We start from the raw sequence: 19,349 nt of genomic DNA on the forward strand, positions 1-19,349 counted from the left end.
AATAAGCATTGAATAGGTTGAGCATAGGTTGAAGATATGGACGTTATCTGAGATAGAAAGCCATTTAGCAATCACAAAGAACAGTGTCGGCGGGTCGAAGTGAATTTCAAGCTAAGTTAACTGGTTTAAGTGCAAGCACCTGTTACAGATTGTTGGTCACTGAGAGAGGAAGTGATGTCCTAATTGAAGCCCCGCCTTGATGAGATGACTGACAGCTATTCTCATTTTCATTCTGATGCCCAAAGAGCTGGTGACATGTAGGTGTAAATGCAATAGACTGGGGGCGCTCTTCCACTTATTGCAAAATTATAATTTTGAATGAAGTCCCCTGTGGGTTTCCATCAAGAAAAGATAAAAGAAGTGAAATTGGAAAAGGGAATAAAAAGGTCAAGAAACAGATACAAGCCCAAACAGCTACACAAATGTTGAAATTAAGACGGCAAACAATATGTGGCTGCTCTATTACACTGAGAGCTTCTTGCATAAAAAGATGAAGAAACCAGGGATTGTTGTAGAAAGATAGAAGATAGGAGTACACAAGTGGGAAGTGAGAAAATAAGAAGTTAGAAATGAATTAACAGTAATGATGTGAAAATGATTGCAGTGAAGGTATGAAACAGATCACAAAGGAATGTCTTAGCCACTAAAGGGAGCTGTACTTATGTGCACCAAGAGACAACAAAATGTATTCACAATATTACAAATATTGGTATTATTTTATGCTATATATTATTACCTCAATGTGTACATTTTAGGTGCGCTCTATCTTCTTGCTCCCTGTCTTTTCTTTGTTCTGCACTGCACATTGATAAGGCTAATAATTTCAATAAAACGGCTTTGAATGCAATATTTCTCATCAGTTCTGCCTAGCCAGTTGTACTGATTACCGTCAAATCTAACAAACTCTAACAATACAATATTTTTTTTTAGAATTGACATCATTGCATCTGGAGGAAATATCGTACTTGTGAAATGTTGCTGCAAACTTAGATAAGAAGTTCCAAAATGTAAGAAGACACAACATTAGTAGATCCCTTGCACTCAAAGCGTTGAGTCCATTGCTAGACAAAAAAAAATCTATGTGCAAACACCTTGTGTTCTGTATTGATTTGCTGCAGGTAAAAATACCACATAAGAAACATCCATTTAAACAGGGAACAATCCTCCTCCAAAGACCACCAAAAAGTGGTCACTGAATGTAGAATTTTTACTGATCAAGCTTTAATGGAAAGGACAACCAGACTAAACCGATTGTTTTTTAATCAGCTTTTAATTGCGAAGTAGCTTCACTCACCTGAGTTATGAGGCAATTACCTCCCCCTGCACTGACACTTTGATAACAAAATCATTACTGGACTTTTCAGCCATCCGCCGCCGCTGCTGTGTTGGCCCTGCGACTCACACTGGGAATCCCCTGCCACAACTGTGAGAACTCATTTGAGACCCAGAAACTGGCAATGGCAGGACAAAGAAAATCAATGGAAGCAGCTTAATGTGGGAGAACCGTGTTGACATTGAGCCAAGCTTGACGGAGCAGTAGAGGGCCAAGCAGTGCAAAGCCAACAGACTCTTTTGCAAGAAGATCTTTATCTAAGTAATTAAAATCCAAAGCTACAGTATATTCATACTAATACAATTACTATTAAACTTCCCAATTATGTTGAGTAATAGTTGGAATATGTAATGTCTATCTGTTGCAGTAGAGCTGCTGTTTAGTAGTTACTGTAGAGCTGTTTGGACTTGATGGGTCACTCATCAAACTGACATATCACTGTGTCACTTTATGGTTGTTGATGTCTTGAGAAAGGTCCTTGTGACTGAAACCTTGAATCTTTTTAAATAAATCAACGCAGAGTGTGTGTGCGGAAATTCAATTTTGTCTTTGAAATTGGGCATTCAGGGAAATTGATTCCCTGCACCACAAAGGAGACAAAGCAAGTGGTGTACGTGTTCCCTTCTACTCATCAAACTAACAATCATATTTAGAAACTTAAAATGTTATCAGGACTAAATTTTCATCTACTTGTGATCCGATTGTTGCTGAATTACCACATAATACTGACACAAAACAAGTCCTGGTTACCCTTGAGAACAATAAGAGTACGCTAACAGTAAGGGAAGATGTAGCACATCACAGCAGAGAGTCTCTAAGGGTGCAATCATTTTGTTCTTCTGGCATCATTATGAGCAGCACAACCGGCACCACTTCTAGCATTGTTAAAACTAAGAAATAAACACAAAAATTACTTATTAAGCAACTCAAAATGACAAAACATACTGTATGTGCAGACAATATCTAAAGAAGTACTGCACACTCCAACATGTTTTTTGAGCTGTAAACTAAATGATATGACTGTACTGTGATAAAACACATCTTGTTAATATTGACATTTCTCACCAAATGTATTTAAAAAAATGCATTTCATGGGTTGGAAATGGATCACTACACCATCTACTGATTTAAATCAAATGGGACTTATCTATGTCATGAAATAAAATAAAAATAAGAATATTAACACCCTCTAATTAGAGGTCAGGAAATGTCACTGTCCAATTCCTGCTTATCCACCCATTGATTTTCTGATCTAAGTCTCGGCAAGAAAGCAAGCAGGCAAACAATTCCTTTAATTCCTTTATAAAGTTGATCGGCAAGTCAGATACTATTTAAAAGATCAGCTGACAAAAAAGAACTTACTGTAGCCTGGTAAAGCCGGAATACATCTTAGTTCACTTTTATTTATGAGAAACTGGTCAGTGCACAATTCATGCGATGACTCCTAAGACATTTCGTCATTTATTCTAGGAATAAAGCCACAATGTGCACAGCTATCTGCCATTGTCAGAGTTGTTGGGGTGCATGGCATGGGTATAAGATACATAGTAAGAGAAGCATAGAATTAATGGCAACTGTAACTGTTATAACAACAGCAGAAAAAGGCAGTCAAAAGCAAAATAAACACCATGCAAATAGACTTCAAAACCAAAGGTTAATATTGCTAATTTCCTTCATCTGGGCTGTATGAACATCTCTACACCGGTATGGACCTCTCAGCTCATCAAGATGAGTGACTAAGTGCTGCGGTGGAGACTGAGAATAACGGAGGTGGAATATATAATACATCGTGTATCAAGAGATAAACAGAAGAAAGTGATGAGACATTTAAAGAAAGCAAAGCAACCACGTCATTTTCACAGATATGTTTTTATTTGTCAAACTGAAAGAGCTTTTGTTTGAAGCAACATCTTTTTTGACTGTACACAGTTTCTCCCTCTCCTCTGCAGGCTTGAACCTAACCAGTATTATAATAGGTACGTTTTCTAGATAGTGATTGACACTCAGACTGACGAGGTAAGAAATAATATGTGAACAGCGGACACAGAAATACAAAGACAGGATGAGTTTCCACTCAGCTCCACTTTTGAACCTGTGAGATGAGGTTTTACAATGCACAAGACAATCGATGGCGAGCACAAAGTAAAGGCTATTAGATCTTTATGATATGCGAGAACATAATGTGCCTGTGGACATCTTTGTTATACTTGTACCGTTCAAACTCGTACGTCATGCAAACTTCCTCAAAGCTTTGTAGCAGGCCTGCTGACAGGAAGCTGACTACAAACATCAATCAGAGCAGATGCTAGCCAAGATAGAGTTATATGACAATAAACATAATCTATTATGCTTATCCTGTGTCCATGAACCTAAGGAATGACAGTCACTTATTCACACCAATAACTACTGTATTTTCACATATTGGTAATCTACAGCAAAGTATTTCAGTGTAACTTACATTGAAGTACAAATCGAGTTTGGCAACATAACACGAGTAAACTTCACCAAGGTATCCTATTGTAATTTGCCAAACCAGAATACAATTGCCAATACTCAGTTCCAATTATCCAGATAACAATCAAAATATGTTTTTGTTTTGTTTTGTTTTTACTGTTACTTGTCAACTACAACAACATGATGGAATGACAATATAAAGTAAGCACCGACATATTTGTATTGGTATTTTTCTTGCCGTGCTTTAAAAATTAAGTCCAAAAATGTTTGATTCCAATGCATTTTCACTCATTGAATATAAAGTGATGAAAATAAAAAGTGGCACTCTAGCAACCAAAATTATTTGGAGAGACTGGTGCATTACATTTAAATAAGGTTCTCCTTACTGTCGCTTTCAGACTGAGCTGCAATCTCACAACAAATACATTGTATTCTTACAATATGAAATGATTGGATAGTTAAGTGACTGAAAGCTGGCGAGTCTTAAGTGAAACACGGAGCATAAAAAGTAGCTCCCTTCAGCTCTTATTCTTGCACTCAAGAGCTTTGGGAAAACTAGTCAAGAGTGTGAACCACAAGAGTAATCCAGGCCTATTTTTAAGCCGTGTAGAATGGAGCTGTAAGGTTTGACACTGCTAAGATACCTCGGGTACTTGTTTACTTCCATTTATTTAACCAGCCAAGCACCACTGTTCATTTACTGCAGGATGCGGCCAACAGCAGAAACCCATACAGCGAAAACTGCATAAATAGAATATGTTGGCATAACGGCATCTTTATCCCCGGTAACCTTAACGTGTCTAAATATTTTTAGCTCCCTGAAACCATCAAGAGAGCTGCTGTCATCTTATGTGAAAATACCCACAAGCTCTTCAACATTTCATTACTATATAATTTCTCATCCAGCATGATAATAAAGATCAGATCCCCTGAAATAAAGAGGCTGTCCATATTTAATTTAGAGCTCTGTACTGTTACCACGGTTCTTCATCATTGTAGGTTTGAGATAATGGCATATATTAATATATTATTAATCTTGGACATTTGCTCTCTTTTGAAAAGAAGAAGAAGAAATTAATTAACAATTATCATTTATCACAAAGGGATTCAAGAAAATAAAAGACTGCTTTCAATATTTGAGTTATGCATATACGGACATGATTTAAATAATTGCTCTCTCTCATTTTGACTTTTTCTTTAAATAATAATACAGAGAAATCTTTAAATAGGTGGCCAAAAATGATACATTTGTGGGTTATTATTATTATGAATGACATCTATCCTGAGCTTTGTAATTGACACAACTTAGATCTCCAAGACAACACAAAGACATTAAACACGGATTTTATGCATCTGACAGCTGTGACAGATATATCTAAATAAATACAAAAAAGAACGAGCACAAACAATAAGTCCAAATATCTTAGAAAAAGTGTAGCAGTAATCAAATACAAATAAAAAAAATGGAACTCCTTATGAGAGCATTAAGACGATTCAACTAGAGACAGCCTACAAGCCTCAGTGTCAGTGCTGCAGCGCCACGGTTAACTGCAGTGCTTGTTTATTGTCTCACATATTTGTTTATCTTCAGTAAGCTTTTGCAGTGTGTTGTAATGTTTCAGAACTATTTAAAAATGCACATAAAAATAGGTCCCTAAATCAAAGCCATTGCTCTCAGGGCTGGAGGTTTTAAATGATTTGTCATAATATACATTTATAATTCACGCACCATGCAATTTCTTAGTCTTTTACATATAATACAAGAGCATTAATAGTGTTTTGATTGATGTAGTAATGCCAGTGTCCATTAGGGTAAAAGCATGGCTTGAGGAAGTGGCGTAATCAAAGTAAAAATATATCTGATAATGTGATAACGTGTGATCCCTACATGGTATTTCAGACAGTTTAGTTATGGTATGAAGTTGGTTAATTATGTCCAATGAAGCACGGCAGACAGATTTCACATCTTTGTTAAAAAGTGACACTGTACAATAGCTTCCATGGCAACAAGTTAAAACCACAGCGAGAGCCCCTCTCCGACTCCACCCCACCCCGCCCATATATATATTACAGAAGTTCATTCCAAACAGGATGGTGAATCTTGAGAAGAATAAAAAGACAAAGATCACGCTTTAAAGAGGAAACTGAAAGACAAAAGTGGATCAAGGGCAGGTTTTTAAATTATTGTACAAAAAGAACAAACAGCAACCCACCACAACCAAACACGTATTCTTGAAAAATCCATTGGAAATTGATTTCTTTTTACAGGTTGCACAGTTTATTTTTGAAATACTGGGTGGGATACTCCAGTATACCAAGGGGACAGGGGACAATGGCAAGAAAAATGGAAAAAAGGACTTCACTCTTCCTCTGTGCATCCGAGTACTTCTGCACGCAAAGTGATCCTGCCGTACCATGACCAGGGAAGGATCCGGATGAGCCGAGCGTAGATGGGTGGATCTATCACGTTCTTTCGGTGTGTGTCGTTGTCGAAGTTCCCTTGGAATACCTATAAAGACAGCAGCATGGAGGAATTATTATCTTTTAAAGCCAGAAACTATCGTCAAGTTTTGGTCTGCTTGACACCAAGAAAAACAATTTTAATGGTGCTACAATATTTGAAGGCTTTTAAGGCTTGAAACGTGGCAATCAAATGCTTTAGAAGTCAACATGTTGTGGAAAAATATCTTCAGTGGAAAAACCACAGAAACCAAATGTAATGCTTTTTTACCAAGCAGGTGCAGAACATTCCTGGTGCATTTCTCGCCTGATTTCTCCAGGCTATTACCTTCAAGGTCTCTTGCCCGAACAGCTACTGAATGAAGTGCAGCCAATCACAGCTTCAATCCAAACACTGCCAATAATTCAGTCCTATTCTTGGTTCTTTTATTACCACACATGTGAGCACATCAACAGTTCCCCCTGTGGAAAAGTGTGCGTTTTTAGAGCAGCACAGCTGGAAGTCTCACCTCCACAATTACTGACAGACATCTACTGTTGTTCTTCCTGCTTCTACTGAGTGGTGTTATTATCACGCACCTTATGCTTGATGGTCTTGTTTTCCTTCAATTTTCTCGTACATTTTTTTTATTTTTCACCTTGGCGTTAAATAAAAGGCTCTGGTGGTTGCCAGAAATGTTGCTATAAAGGGAAAGCCGTGTTTCTCCAGTATTGGCTATGTACAACTCACAACATATTGTGCTTCAGACTAATATGCAGCCTGAATCAACACACCTACACTCTCAGTATGTAGCCATGTAGCCACGGGCACATCCTTCGCTGAAGTGCTGAAAATCCAGTTATTTAAGCTAAACAAACATTCAAGCCGTTAAGAGAGAGATTTCAGTGTCTGCACCACTTTTATACCGATTCAATGACATTTAAGAGCGTTTAGATGAGCCTCGAAAGAACAGTTCAGGGGTTAACAAGCTACCAGATACAAATAAGCTACTTGCCATACTGGGATGTGTGCTCTATTGTTGATTATTAGACGCTTTGTGTTGGTGTGTGCTTAATAGACACTAGAATTAAGTATATTAGGAAGAAATGTACCTACAGGGACTGCTTCATTGAAGGATATGATCATTTCAATTAAACAGACATGATTATGCCTGTGTAATTGGGATGTAATGGGACTCACTGTTGTGTGGAATGGAAAATCAGTGGGCCAAATCCAAGCAGGTGCTGGAGACAGAGGTTGACCTTTACAGAGTAAAGCTTCAACTAATTATCTTTCAAATAATGATACTGTATGAGCTGGTTGTGATTAAGACAGTCAAAACATGGTCTTGAAGGTTGCATTACAACAAGTGCGAGAAACAATGGCCATGCATGAAAAATCCCACAAAGGATTTGGGAAAATTAAAAAAAAAAAATGAAACAAAATATTCACACACTATATATCCTTTCATTGAGTTGAATTGAATCAAGTGAATCCATCTGAAAACAGAAGCACAAAGTTGATTTCTGCTCCACTCAATAAGGTAAAATAACTTGACACTAAATGGAGGAAATGATGATCATTCCAGTCAACGTTGAATAAGAAATATTAGGAACAGTGGCAACATGAGAAAATAACTGCCCAATCGAAGCAAAGTATGTAAATTGCATGTTCAATGCAAACAAACCACCATGCTTCAGGGTAATGATATGTAAGAGAAAACCTGTTATCTTGAATCCTTATGTGTTAAAAGGCCTAAGTGTGTCATCTTAAAGGTACAGTGTGTAGCATTTGGAGAAATCTAGTGGTGTGGTTGCAGATTGCAACCAACTGAGTACCCCTCTGCTCACTCCTCCCTTTTTCAAGACAGAGTGTCTGAAGTGAGCCGCCAAGTGCAAAACCGTGGCAGCGCTGTTCGCCTCACTCAGAGGCCATCCTTACCATAATAACACTACTTTAGGAGCAACGGAAGTCAGACGGCGACTGAAGGTACCACGGTTCTGTGGCTTACGTTACCGCAGTTTCACAAGCGTGTCAGAGACGATGGCTTTCAGGTTACGTAAAAACTTGAAAGGCTCTCTCTAGAGCCAGTGTTTGCTTTGTCCATTCTGAGCTACTGTAGAAACATGGCAGAGCAAGATGGCGGACTCCATGAAGAGGACTCACCCCCTATGTAGATATGAAGGGCTCATTCTAAGCTAACGAAAACACGATTCTTAGATTCAGGTGATATACAGTTATGTATAATATTGAATATTATATTCCATTTCTGCTAATAGATCCCCCGAGATGTTACACACCGTTCCTTTAAGTGGTTAAACAAATGGGGCTGTGTACTTTTAACCAAAGCTTGCAATTCCACGATATCAGTATTGCAAGTAAATTTTGAGCTGTGCATTTATGTCTTAGCTCTACATGCACCTTTGCACGTAGCCGTTACAGCAGGGCTGCCAACTTTTACACATTGACTGAGAGACTCTCACAATTTACGGTTTTCACACTGACAGCACGTGGACAGAAAAGAATAGCGCAGCAGCACTGTAAAACACTGCGGTCAAGGGCAAAAATCCAGTCAAGCCAGCCACCGCTTGAATTTTGATACATGCTTATTCATGCTGTTACAGTATCGGTACTTGGAGCGGCAGAAAAAGGACAAAGAAAGACACATTTCAGCAATAATTTCTCACATTCTAAAAAACATCAGCAAAGAAGTCCTAATTTGATGAAACAGTTTCCATAACAGGTTTGCTGAGAAGTTAAATTGATTTCTCCTCAAAATGCCCCCGACTATGACCATAATCTGTACAATTTTAAGTAGTTTCACTCTACAGCACATTACATATAAATATAACTTGTTACTTAAATGTTGTCAGTGTGTTTATCTTGTTTTTTAACTAACACGGTTCACTGAATGACACATTTAATAACATCAAATGTGAAATGTGTGAATATGAACATGAAGTTCTAACTTTTTAATTTCTTAAAAACTCAACATAACTTTTTAATTAACTTTCTTAAGATAGAATATGAAGCTAAAAAAAAACAAGCTATACTAAAGCTTTTAATGTGGTTGCTAGTGAATCTCAATAAAGCACATAATTGCATTGATCTAAATAAGGATACAGTATTGCTCATATTCTATAGAAGCTGTAGCATGAACCATACGGTTTACAGATACTGTTATAGATTTTCTTAGTTATCCAGCTGGACATATGAGATATAATGGTCCCTGATTAATATGCGATAATGTGACAAGATATCAAACCTTTGCCTCCTCTTCCTCGCATGTGTTGGCATACGTACGACTGCTTTCATGTAATTCTTTATTCTGTCGTTTGCGGTGCTTTGTTGAGTAACTCTTACTGCAGACTAAAGCTGAAATCATGTGACAGGTGTACGCTTCCATTACTTTCCTTATTTCACATGTCTAACACAAACGAGTGCAGGTCACCTTTTCATCCTACATTCTTTTTCATCATTTTCATCCTGCAGTGAAACCCATTCTCTCCCCAGTGTTTCTCATCTATATTGTAGCACGAAGCTTAGACTGCATTCAGACAAGGTTTGCATCTGCAGACAAGCAAAAAACACTACATCACATGGCATCCTGCCCTCTCTGTCATTTCTCCCGCTTTCTCTATACATTCTCTGCTTCTTTCAATAAACTTAAAATCCACTTTATAGTGCTTAAGATGCGTTAATATGTTCTTTAATATTATTTTTTTTTAATGTTTCTGCTTGAGAGGTAATTAAATGAATGTATTAATGTTGATGAGTAACTGAATATAATCACTTTTATGCAATTTAAAGAGGTCATTTGAACATAAACTAAACTTCTAATTGTAACTTGTTAGGGTAGACCAGGAAAATCAGCACGGTGTTTAAATAGACTTAAGTTTAGAATAGTTTTAGATGAGTTTATGAATCCTGAATTCCATTGTTTCCATAGTTCAAGTTCAAGACCTTTATTTGTCCCAGAGGGGCAATTGGTTTTGCCGCAGTAGCAACATCAACAACAACAACAACAACATCTCATCACAATAAGACAATATACACATACTGTACATTCTCACATACTAAAACACTAAAAAAACAGATTTTAATAGAGCTGGATACTCCGTTACAGGGTCTGCCATGCAACCTCCGGGTCTGAGAAGTGAAGCCAATGGGGAAGTGCGTTAAACTTGCATTCCTTCAAATAGCCAGCAGGGGGCGACTCCTCTGGTTGCAAAAAGAAGTCTGATTGTATAGAAGTCTATGAGAAAATGAACCTACTACTACTCTCAATCACTAGTTCCAAGTCTTCTTCAATACAGCATGATGTTCATTTAGTAAATTATGGTCCCATTTAGAGTCAAATAGACCATAAAGCAGGGTATGCTTTAGGGCGTGGCTTCCTTGTGAATCGCTACCACGGCATTGTCCTGTCTGGGAGTTGTCCGGTCTGGAAGTGTGTTTTCAGTACATGAAAGCTTATTATAACCTTTTTGGTCGCCTAAAAATGTCTTATTCAGCGTTCGGTTGTAATTAGCTCCACTCTCTCGTGTCACTTTTGGTTGCAAAAACCCAATATGGCGACGGCCAAAATGCCGAACTTGAGATTTCAAAACAGCAGTCCACAAACTAATGGGTGACGTCACGGTGACTACGTCCACTTCTTATATACAGTCTATAAATGCTACCAGTGTTTCCCCCAGTAGCCAACCACAGCACTGCAAGAAATAACAGCCCAGAAAGCCATTATACAAGAACATCTGTAAAACGGTTGACAGGAAACCCTGAATGGCAGACAATGATTTATTACTATCTGTGTTGTAAATTGTTAGACCAAGATGAGCCTGGAAAAAAAATTTTTTTGTTACATTCTTTCTTTCGTCACCTATGTCGGTGTTAAGTTCATGGTATGAGCCAGTCTCAGGTTTCTCCAGCTGAGTACCAAAACATGATATTGTTTACTCACTGTTAACCAACCTAACCTTAACCTGTCTCTAAATTACCATGTATGTCTAGAAACCAAATCTGCGGTACGCATTATGGCAGAATGGCGTTTCACGGTTGATAGAGCAGCAGCAGTGTGTGCTGGCTCACATCTGTTTCAGTACGTTCAAAGCATTTCCACATGCTTACATACAGTATATTAATTATATAATAAACCTGGAGAGAAGGACAACAGTTTTGAAACCAACCACAGAGCACAAAATTCGACCAATTTTCAAACCATTCTGTGTTGACGTGTTCTTTTCACTTTTTATTGTATTTCAGAACTGCAACATTTGACACCGGGAAGCGAGAAATGTGTCATTTCCAGGAGTGTTGCCACATCTGTAATGTGACAACCAGGGCACATGATAGCACAGTATAAAAGGCAGGACAGGAAGGCCATGAAAGCCGCAGCTGATTGAAATATGACAAGAATCTCTCCTAGACTGTCTGGGGACCTGCACAGTGTCAGTCGAGCCAGTGTCTCTAAAATAAACTGTCTGGAACAGGATGTGTGAAGAATCACAACAACAGGACAAATACTGTAATGCTAGAAAGAAAGAACAGAAATGGGATGAGTAAGGTGATGAATGTATCCTCAACAACAACATATTGGTAAACAACTTTGGCATTTTGCTTCACCATCGGACATAGACAATTATACATATCTAAACAAGAGGTACTCTACTGTAAATAATGGCTGTAGATCCATTACCTCAGCTGTATGACCCTTTGCCATCCTCTGACATTTCTAATAGCATTTTAAACAGTGGTTGCTGCCATATTAGCAAGGGTTGCAAGCTTCACAACTGTATTTAATCATCTATTTGCAAATGGCCAAACACAATGCCTCGATGGAAAACCTTTTCAAATGTTGTCAGAAGTGTTGTGACTTTTGCAGCAGGTCAATGTATTCTCATTTTTCCCATACAAGAGTTTGTATGATATCTTACAAAAAATTATTCCTCAATTTCCGCTTGTTACATGCATACAGTCTTTGCAAAATAAATTTCCGTCTTCCTAGGAAACGACTTGGTTAGGTTTAGCCAAGTAAACTACTTAGTTAGGTTTCGGAAAGATCGTGGTTTGGGGCGAAATAACTCCGGAAGTGGCGTAACTTAAGTACAGATCTGGCGATCAAATTTTGACTGTTATTTCTTGTCACTGAAATTGTACCAAACTGATGTATTTGCAAGCCATCAGTTATGATAAGTGAATAATTAAAAGTTAGAAAACTGCAACACTCCTGCTCTTGTTTTGTCCTATAAAACTTCAGTGACTGGGTATCCACATGTGTACTGGTTGAGTTAGTTCAAGAACAGAGGCAGAACCTACAGAATGGCTGCTGTAAATGATACCAGAATCAAATTACTCTAATTATGAATTACTTCAGTAACTTGCATGAATGATGCAGCCGCTGCTGCTGAAGCAAAACTTGCTCTGTGTCCAACCTGCATACAGCAGCAGAATCAGGACATTAGAGGAAGAGCCACCAACCGCTGACTGGTGGAGGCGACTGGTAGTATTTCTGCAAGCTGCCAACTATTGGGAACTGAAGTTTCATTCTAAACTCTTAGTTTAAGTTGTATTCTGTTGCCAAAGTCATACAGCATTGCTTATAGTCTGAAAGAAAACAAATCCAAGACAGCAGACTTAAACATGCACAACCAACTAATGTGTTTTTAAATCTTTTAGATCTAATGTTGAGTCAAATATGTGGGAGCGGGTTGAGACTCTCACTTCATCGCCCCGAGGCCTATAGTTACTTTATCCAGAGACACAAGCATATAGGCCACATTCCTCTGTGTGTGTGTGTCCTCCGACTGACCCAGGGGCCACAACTCTGCTCTCAACTATTGATTTTCCAGGCTGGTAAAGCCACGGGTCCGTATTACTAAGGTGCCTCTCCATACAGGTCAACGGGAGCAGGACGCTCAGTTCACTTCGCTCTCTGACCTCATGTTGCCTGATACCAGACAAACTCAGCCACGTCTTCATTGAAAGGTCAAGAGGAGCATGTCGGCCCGGAAGAGGCTGTTACTGAACTGTAACTGAAATGCACAACTATACTTATTCTAAGAGGACGGCAATATGTAATCTAGGTATGTGTTTTTCTAACGCTGAAGTGCATGTGGAGAAGAAAATCTGTCTATTAGTGGTTAATCTTAAAATGATTGTATTCACAGCTATCTAACATTCAGCTCCCCTCTGACCGGGAGGGAACTGAATGCTCTAATGGCTAATTAACCCTGTGTCACCTCAGTGAAACACTATTAAACATAAATCAATTACTTCTGTGCTTGATTGGCCCCATCAACTGCCTGTGCAAATATTGACAACCAGGAAAGAGCAGTGGTGCAGGACTAGGCAGTAGTGACCCAGGTGTGTGCATGTGGGAACGCAGCCGAGCCAATATGTATAATTATGGAATGTATCCCGGATTAATTATGTTTAAACAATGCACTATGTTGTTACTTGTCTCAGTTACAAGTGCAGTACACAGGTATTTGGGCATTTGTGTGTACAGAAAAGGCAAACAAGGCACTCTATGGATTTTGTAGAGGGATACTGTCACGTATATGTGTGTGTGTGTGTGTATGTGTGCGTGCCACTGTGCCCCGCTTTGACAACATCTGTATTCTGACGGAGCCTCCTCTCTCAATCTAGATCTAACTGCCTGCAGCCTCTGCCACACAGGAGCTGGAGGGGGGAGCTGAGAAGAATACTTACAAGCCTCTACCACTGTGCCCGAACCAGACACCAGACATTCACATTACACACACACACACACACACACACACACACACACAGTATATCCCCGCCAAGTCAAGCATTGTGGTGTGGCAGGAGGAGCCTCGGGAGCCCAACAGCCAAATGTGTCCTCTAGCATTAATGGCTGCTTCAGCTGACTGAAGGGGGAAAACACCTTGAAGAATCATACATCTGAACAGCCTCTCGGCTCCGTCGAGGGACAAACTGATTGACATTCTCAGAAGCCTTGCTAAACACGCCTGCCCTCTAATACAGAGCACATACACTCAGATTGACTGCCTATCTACGGTTTTGCTCCGACTTATAAAGCAATAACAACACGAGGCAACGGTTACAGAAATGGCTCGTATAAAGTTTAAATATATTTTTAAATCCACGTGTAGCTTGACGAAAGTGCTGCTCCCCACTGAGTTATTTCAGAAAATGAGATTTCAAAAATAAAACATTATAAACAGAAAAAAGGTTTCTGAGAAATCACAAGTACTTTTCACTCCTTCCCTTCGCTCTCTCAGACGACGCTTGCCAGGCCTTTCGGAAGTCATCCAGTGCTCAGTATTGAGATTGCTTGAGTGAAAATCATGCTGAGCATGCAGTGGCCCGTATCCAAAGATCATCGTGGGTGTTGAAATTATAAACTCCTCAAGCAAGGAATGTGAACTGCACTGATGGAAAAACATTTCCAGGCACTGGCTGCTACACTGGCTCCGCAACAAGGATAAGTGCAGAAATTGACATCTGGCTGTTGAGGGGTGTTATTTGCCTTAACAAGGTGCTGTCATATTTCAGCTTTAGGTGTACCACGCTGAGCCAAACGAAATAAACAGCCCTTCCTTAAGAAAATCTAATTTTGAAATGGCATTTGAAGTTACCACATGACCTCTACAAACTGTTCAGAATCAGTTTTTACGAGAAAGCTCAACATCATAGCTGATGCTTTTTGTGTGCACAGACTGCAGGGCATGAACTGCAGATGAGTTAGGAAATCAAGTATGGCGGCAATGTAAGGGTGCCAAATATTGGGACTAGGAGCATTTTTATTGCCTCTCAACGGCTCTCAACGTGGCGATGGCGAGTCGGCGGTGCTAATAGCGCTAACAGTGCAAACAACAACAAAAGTGCTGACAGAGGTAACAGCGTTAACCGGAGGGTAACAGCGTTAACCGGAGGGTTCGCTTCTGCGACGACGCTGTCACTCAGGACGGATTACAACACAAACAGATGGAGAGTGACTTCGTTCTCTGCTCAGGTAGATAGTACTCCTCTATATCTTAACATAGCAAATAGTTGTTTGATGCTATATTAATGCACGACAACAAATCTTTCAATGAAGTGGAACACATTTTACACATTCTAACGATTTTGTTGGATGAAATATTTTATACATATTCACTGTTATTTATTCATAAAAATGTCTTCCACAAATAATTATTACACCCTAGACCAGTCATTCCCAAAGACTGGGTCGAGACCCACTGGGTCGCAGGAGATTTTATTAGGGTCACCGAATAAATTTGCAGAATTTCTTCCGTAGTGTTTTATTTAACATTTATATCTGCAGTACACCTTTGAGCCACATGAGGGAGCCTGAATGTTTGTATTGTTCTGATAATTGTAGCCAATTTATAACAGTGAATCTAATATGAAAGGCTAGCGTACATTCTGTTATCGCCTAAAATATTTGGTCTTGTTTATAAAGTTTTTAACATGCATATATGTTTTCAATAACGTGCACAAAACGAAGTTGGGATTTATCAAACGTATCTCTTTGAAATGACTGGTTTACCTATTCAAGATAATGTGAGGTGATGCGGACATGGCAGTAAAAATGGTCAGGAACGTTCATTTACAGACAAATTCGCTCTTCTCACGATTTATAGATATAAGGCCTGTTGTGAATTGGGTCGTAATGGTTTGTAATTTTAAAAAGTGAGTCCCAGAAGAAAAGTTTGGGAAACACTGCTCTAAAGCATTCTTTAGATGATCGTAAATACTTTGAAATTATGTTCAAGACATAGACGAAGATTTAAACTACACTGTAGATTAGAACTGAACGGATCATACATTAGACTATATTGTAGATCTATCATGACTCAGTTTATAATACTGTGAGTGATTTGAAGCACCTCTACAGTGTTTGCTTTGTGCAAAATGTGTGGACAAATTCTATTAGATTTCAGTTTCTTGATTTACTATAGTCAACACATCACCAGTGCATGAATAAGCAGAAGAAGTTGGGCTTATCTCTCAGAGAGAAAGAAAGTAAACACCACCTCTCTTGCCACCAGTCTCTGAAAGACAAGGAGCTTCAGCTTTAGTGGGAACACTGTGCCTGCAGCTCTCCTGATAGCAGCAGAGAGGCTGCTGCAGCCCGGCTCCGTCTCTGTTGTCGTGGGCGATTGGAATGGACATGTACTCTGTTGAAGGGCCGTAAACAAGATTTTCAGCATAGCATCGGTCAGGCCAGGTTGACAGCACGGTCTTATCTGATCCCAAACCAGAGCGAGGCAGTAGGACAGACCGGGCAAGCTCAGTTTGAGCCGCAGATAAGGAGATGCTAAAGGGAAGTGGAAAGGAGAAGCAGACATGTCCTGAAATGGACATTTTCACACTTAATACGAAAAAACCTTTTGACATTTGCAGCTTTGTGTTTTTGTCTGCTTCAGGTTTCTGTCCTTCCTTATCCTGTTTTTCTGTTAACTCTCTCTACCCAGAATGCACCTTTCCTTCGTGATGTGATATATAATTCAAAACTTTCAGTACACACAGTTCCCATGGACAGGCATTTATGATTCCACAGTATTTTTCACTATGTGTACTTGACAATAAAGATGTCTGATTAACAGTCTTGTCAGTTAATATGTTGGTAGACTGGGCTTAACACTGTGATTTGTGATTGATTGTGGTGATTATGGGCTGTGAAAGCTTCTTATTCTTACCTTGTCTTTTCCCTGTTTCTCATCTTGATATATTTTCCACCGCTCTCCATCATTACTGTATGCCAGTTTGTAAGAGCCAACAAACTGGACATGGCCAAAGTCTTTAGCTCCCTGGGTGATGATACCTGTGACCTTCGTAGGCACAAGCAAGTCCACCTGAGAGAGGAAAGAAACACAGAGGATGACAGTTGAGAAGTGTCAGAGATCCACAATCTAGTCAGCATCTTCTTCTTTTGATGGCATCAGAGGATTTACTGCATAAAGACACTGGGTGCAAAAAGTCAGTTTCAATTATTCACAGAATATTGAACAACAAGGCTAAGTCCACAACCTTGCCTCAGCAAAACAGAATTTGCACGCCGCAGCAGCTTCTGAGATCCAGGCTGCTCCATTTGGGTTAATTTTTAATAGGTTCTCATTTGTTGCAAACAATTTACGATGCAGGGATACCAGGGCAGTAAACACACAAACTGTTACTTATGTTGACACTTTAGGATTCAATTATGCTCTATTATTTAGAAAAGTACACAACGCCAATGGGTTGAGATTCAAAACGAATTAAGATGAACTCAAAATGCAGGACAACAAGAATAAATGCAATAGCTCCATCATCACATTTACCTGGCTCACTCTGCTTCAGAGAAAATACTCTGCAATAATGTTTTAAACAGGTCGAGCTCTTTTTCTTTCCACCATGTTAATTATGTGAAATGAATAATGTATGTGAACGATCTAAAGTTAAGAGGAAAGCGTAGCCTACTAACGTGAACAATACAGGGAAGAGCAGAAATACAGCTCCTACTGTGATGGAACATTAAGGGTAATATTATTAAACAAGTCACTCCCACTGAGCTTTAATAAGCATAAAGCAGCGGGTGTTGAGTAATGTTACAAGTTCATTCCACATAATGGAAACAGTGCAGGAATAATTTTACATCCCTGTGGGTCATTACACCAAATGTTTGGTGTTATTTTGTTTCAACAAATACATATAAAACAAATATGACAAATTAAAGGTGTGACACTTCCTATGTGACTCACTTTCTTTAAAGTGTAAAAAAGATGACAATAATTGATAGCACTGCCTTCTACATTGTCAACCCTTAAATGCTAATAGCCTAAATGTCACAGTAAAACTGTCTCACTTATCACATACATCTCTGCAGCACCCATTCACAGTTAATACAGGATGAGAAACAGGGTGCGACTTGGCATTTTGCTGTCACGCTGGAAGATAGTGGCAAAATTTAGAAGCGCAGAGAGAGCAAGAGAAAGAGAGAGAGAGAGAGAGAGAGAGAGAGGAACATACGTATGCAGATTTATTTCTTCTGCTGAATATACACAACGTTGAGGCCACCATACATCACACTAATTGGCCTGGTCATAGGGCAACATATACCGTGCCACGCTGCTCCGACAAAACAAAATAGGGCCCCGTGCAGATTAAACAAATAAGCAAACAAACTGAATGCATGAGTTACGGCTCAGTTCTCTTTCTACCTCCCGGTCTTGACACATTGCAGAACACCACTGTGCATCTCAGCACATCGCGCTGCACGTTTATTGCCTGCAATATGTTACAGACCCTAAAACCATTTTATTTTTTTTCTGAGCAGTGATGTGAATGAGCTCACTCGGAGGTTTCAACACGGCTTCTCTTTCCTCCCAGCTACTTTAAGATTAAGGACTGCTCCCTGGGTATTAAGAGGGGTCTTCTTAAATGCAGACCACACTGCTGTGTACATAAGCAGCAGGCATAGATAGACCTGGGTCCTGACACACACATGTAGACAAAGCAATGCCTTAGCGAGCACAAAGCGAACTCTTTGGCTTTCCAAAAGGCATCCAAGTGGATAAACTCCCAGTTCTCCATTTGGGAGATGTTAAGCTAATGAAAGTAGGACAGTAAGTTTGCGTGCAGACATAATTTTACACTTACAGGTATGCAATTATGCAGATGCAGCACAGTTCATATGCATGCTCCATTTGTTGTGAATACACTATTCATGAAGAGTCTCCTTCAAATGAAAGCAGCCTCCGCGTCAGCTTTTGTGTAAAGTAATGCTCTTTTCTGTCACTGAATGCGGCAGCAGAGTGGGATATTTTCCTGTAATGTATATGAATACCTTTAAACAACAGCTTTGTTATAATTACAATAATGTCACAGCAACCCACTGGATAAAGGGGGGCCAGAAGGAAACAGTGGCAGGGGCTGCTTGGTTGATTTAGAGGGGCATGACACCTTGCATTGTGAGGCTTTGATTGCGCTCCAGTTGCAGAACGCTGAGGTAATCTCGTTCTACTAAAGCAGTCAAGTCTGCCACCAAAACAAAGGCAGGCTTGAAGGGGAACCTGTAATTGCTGTCACAGGTAGCGGTCAAAAAATACAACCGCCCCTAGCGACGCCGACTCTCAACACTTTGATGGCCCAAAC

General features: G+C 39.4%; 1 protein-coding gene across 3 annotated transcripts in view; it reads right to left on the reverse strand.

Moving 5' to 3' along the window:
- Window positions 1–3,183: 3,183 nt before the first annotated feature.
- edil3a (EGF-like repeats and discoidin I-like domains 3a) overlaps window positions 3,184–19,349 on the reverse strand; it is a 127,698-nt gene continuing 111,532 nt past the window's right edge. For 2 of the 3 annotated variants that reach the window (XM_074638226.1, XM_074638225.1), the window contains exons 9-10: window positions 16,916–17,071; window positions 3,184–6,296 (exon numbers count right to left, since the gene is read on the reverse strand). In XM_074638226.1, the coding sequence (XP_074494327.1) occupies window positions 6,147–6,296; window positions 16,916–17,071 (306 nt within the window). In that variant the 3' untranslated portion in view covers window positions 3,184–6,146. Of the gene's footprint in view, window positions 6,297–15,896; window positions 16,534–16,915; window positions 17,072–19,349 lie in introns of those variants that run through there. The other variant, XM_074638227.1, reaches the window with a different exon arrangement.

The sequence above is a fragment of the Sebastes fasciatus genome, chromosome 6 (genome assembly GCF_043250625.1).
Source record: "Sebastes fasciatus isolate fSebFas1 chromosome 6, fSebFas1.pri, whole genome shotgun sequence".
Lineage (NCBI taxonomy): Eukaryota > Metazoa > Chordata > Actinopteri > Perciformes > Sebastidae > Sebastes > Sebastes fasciatus.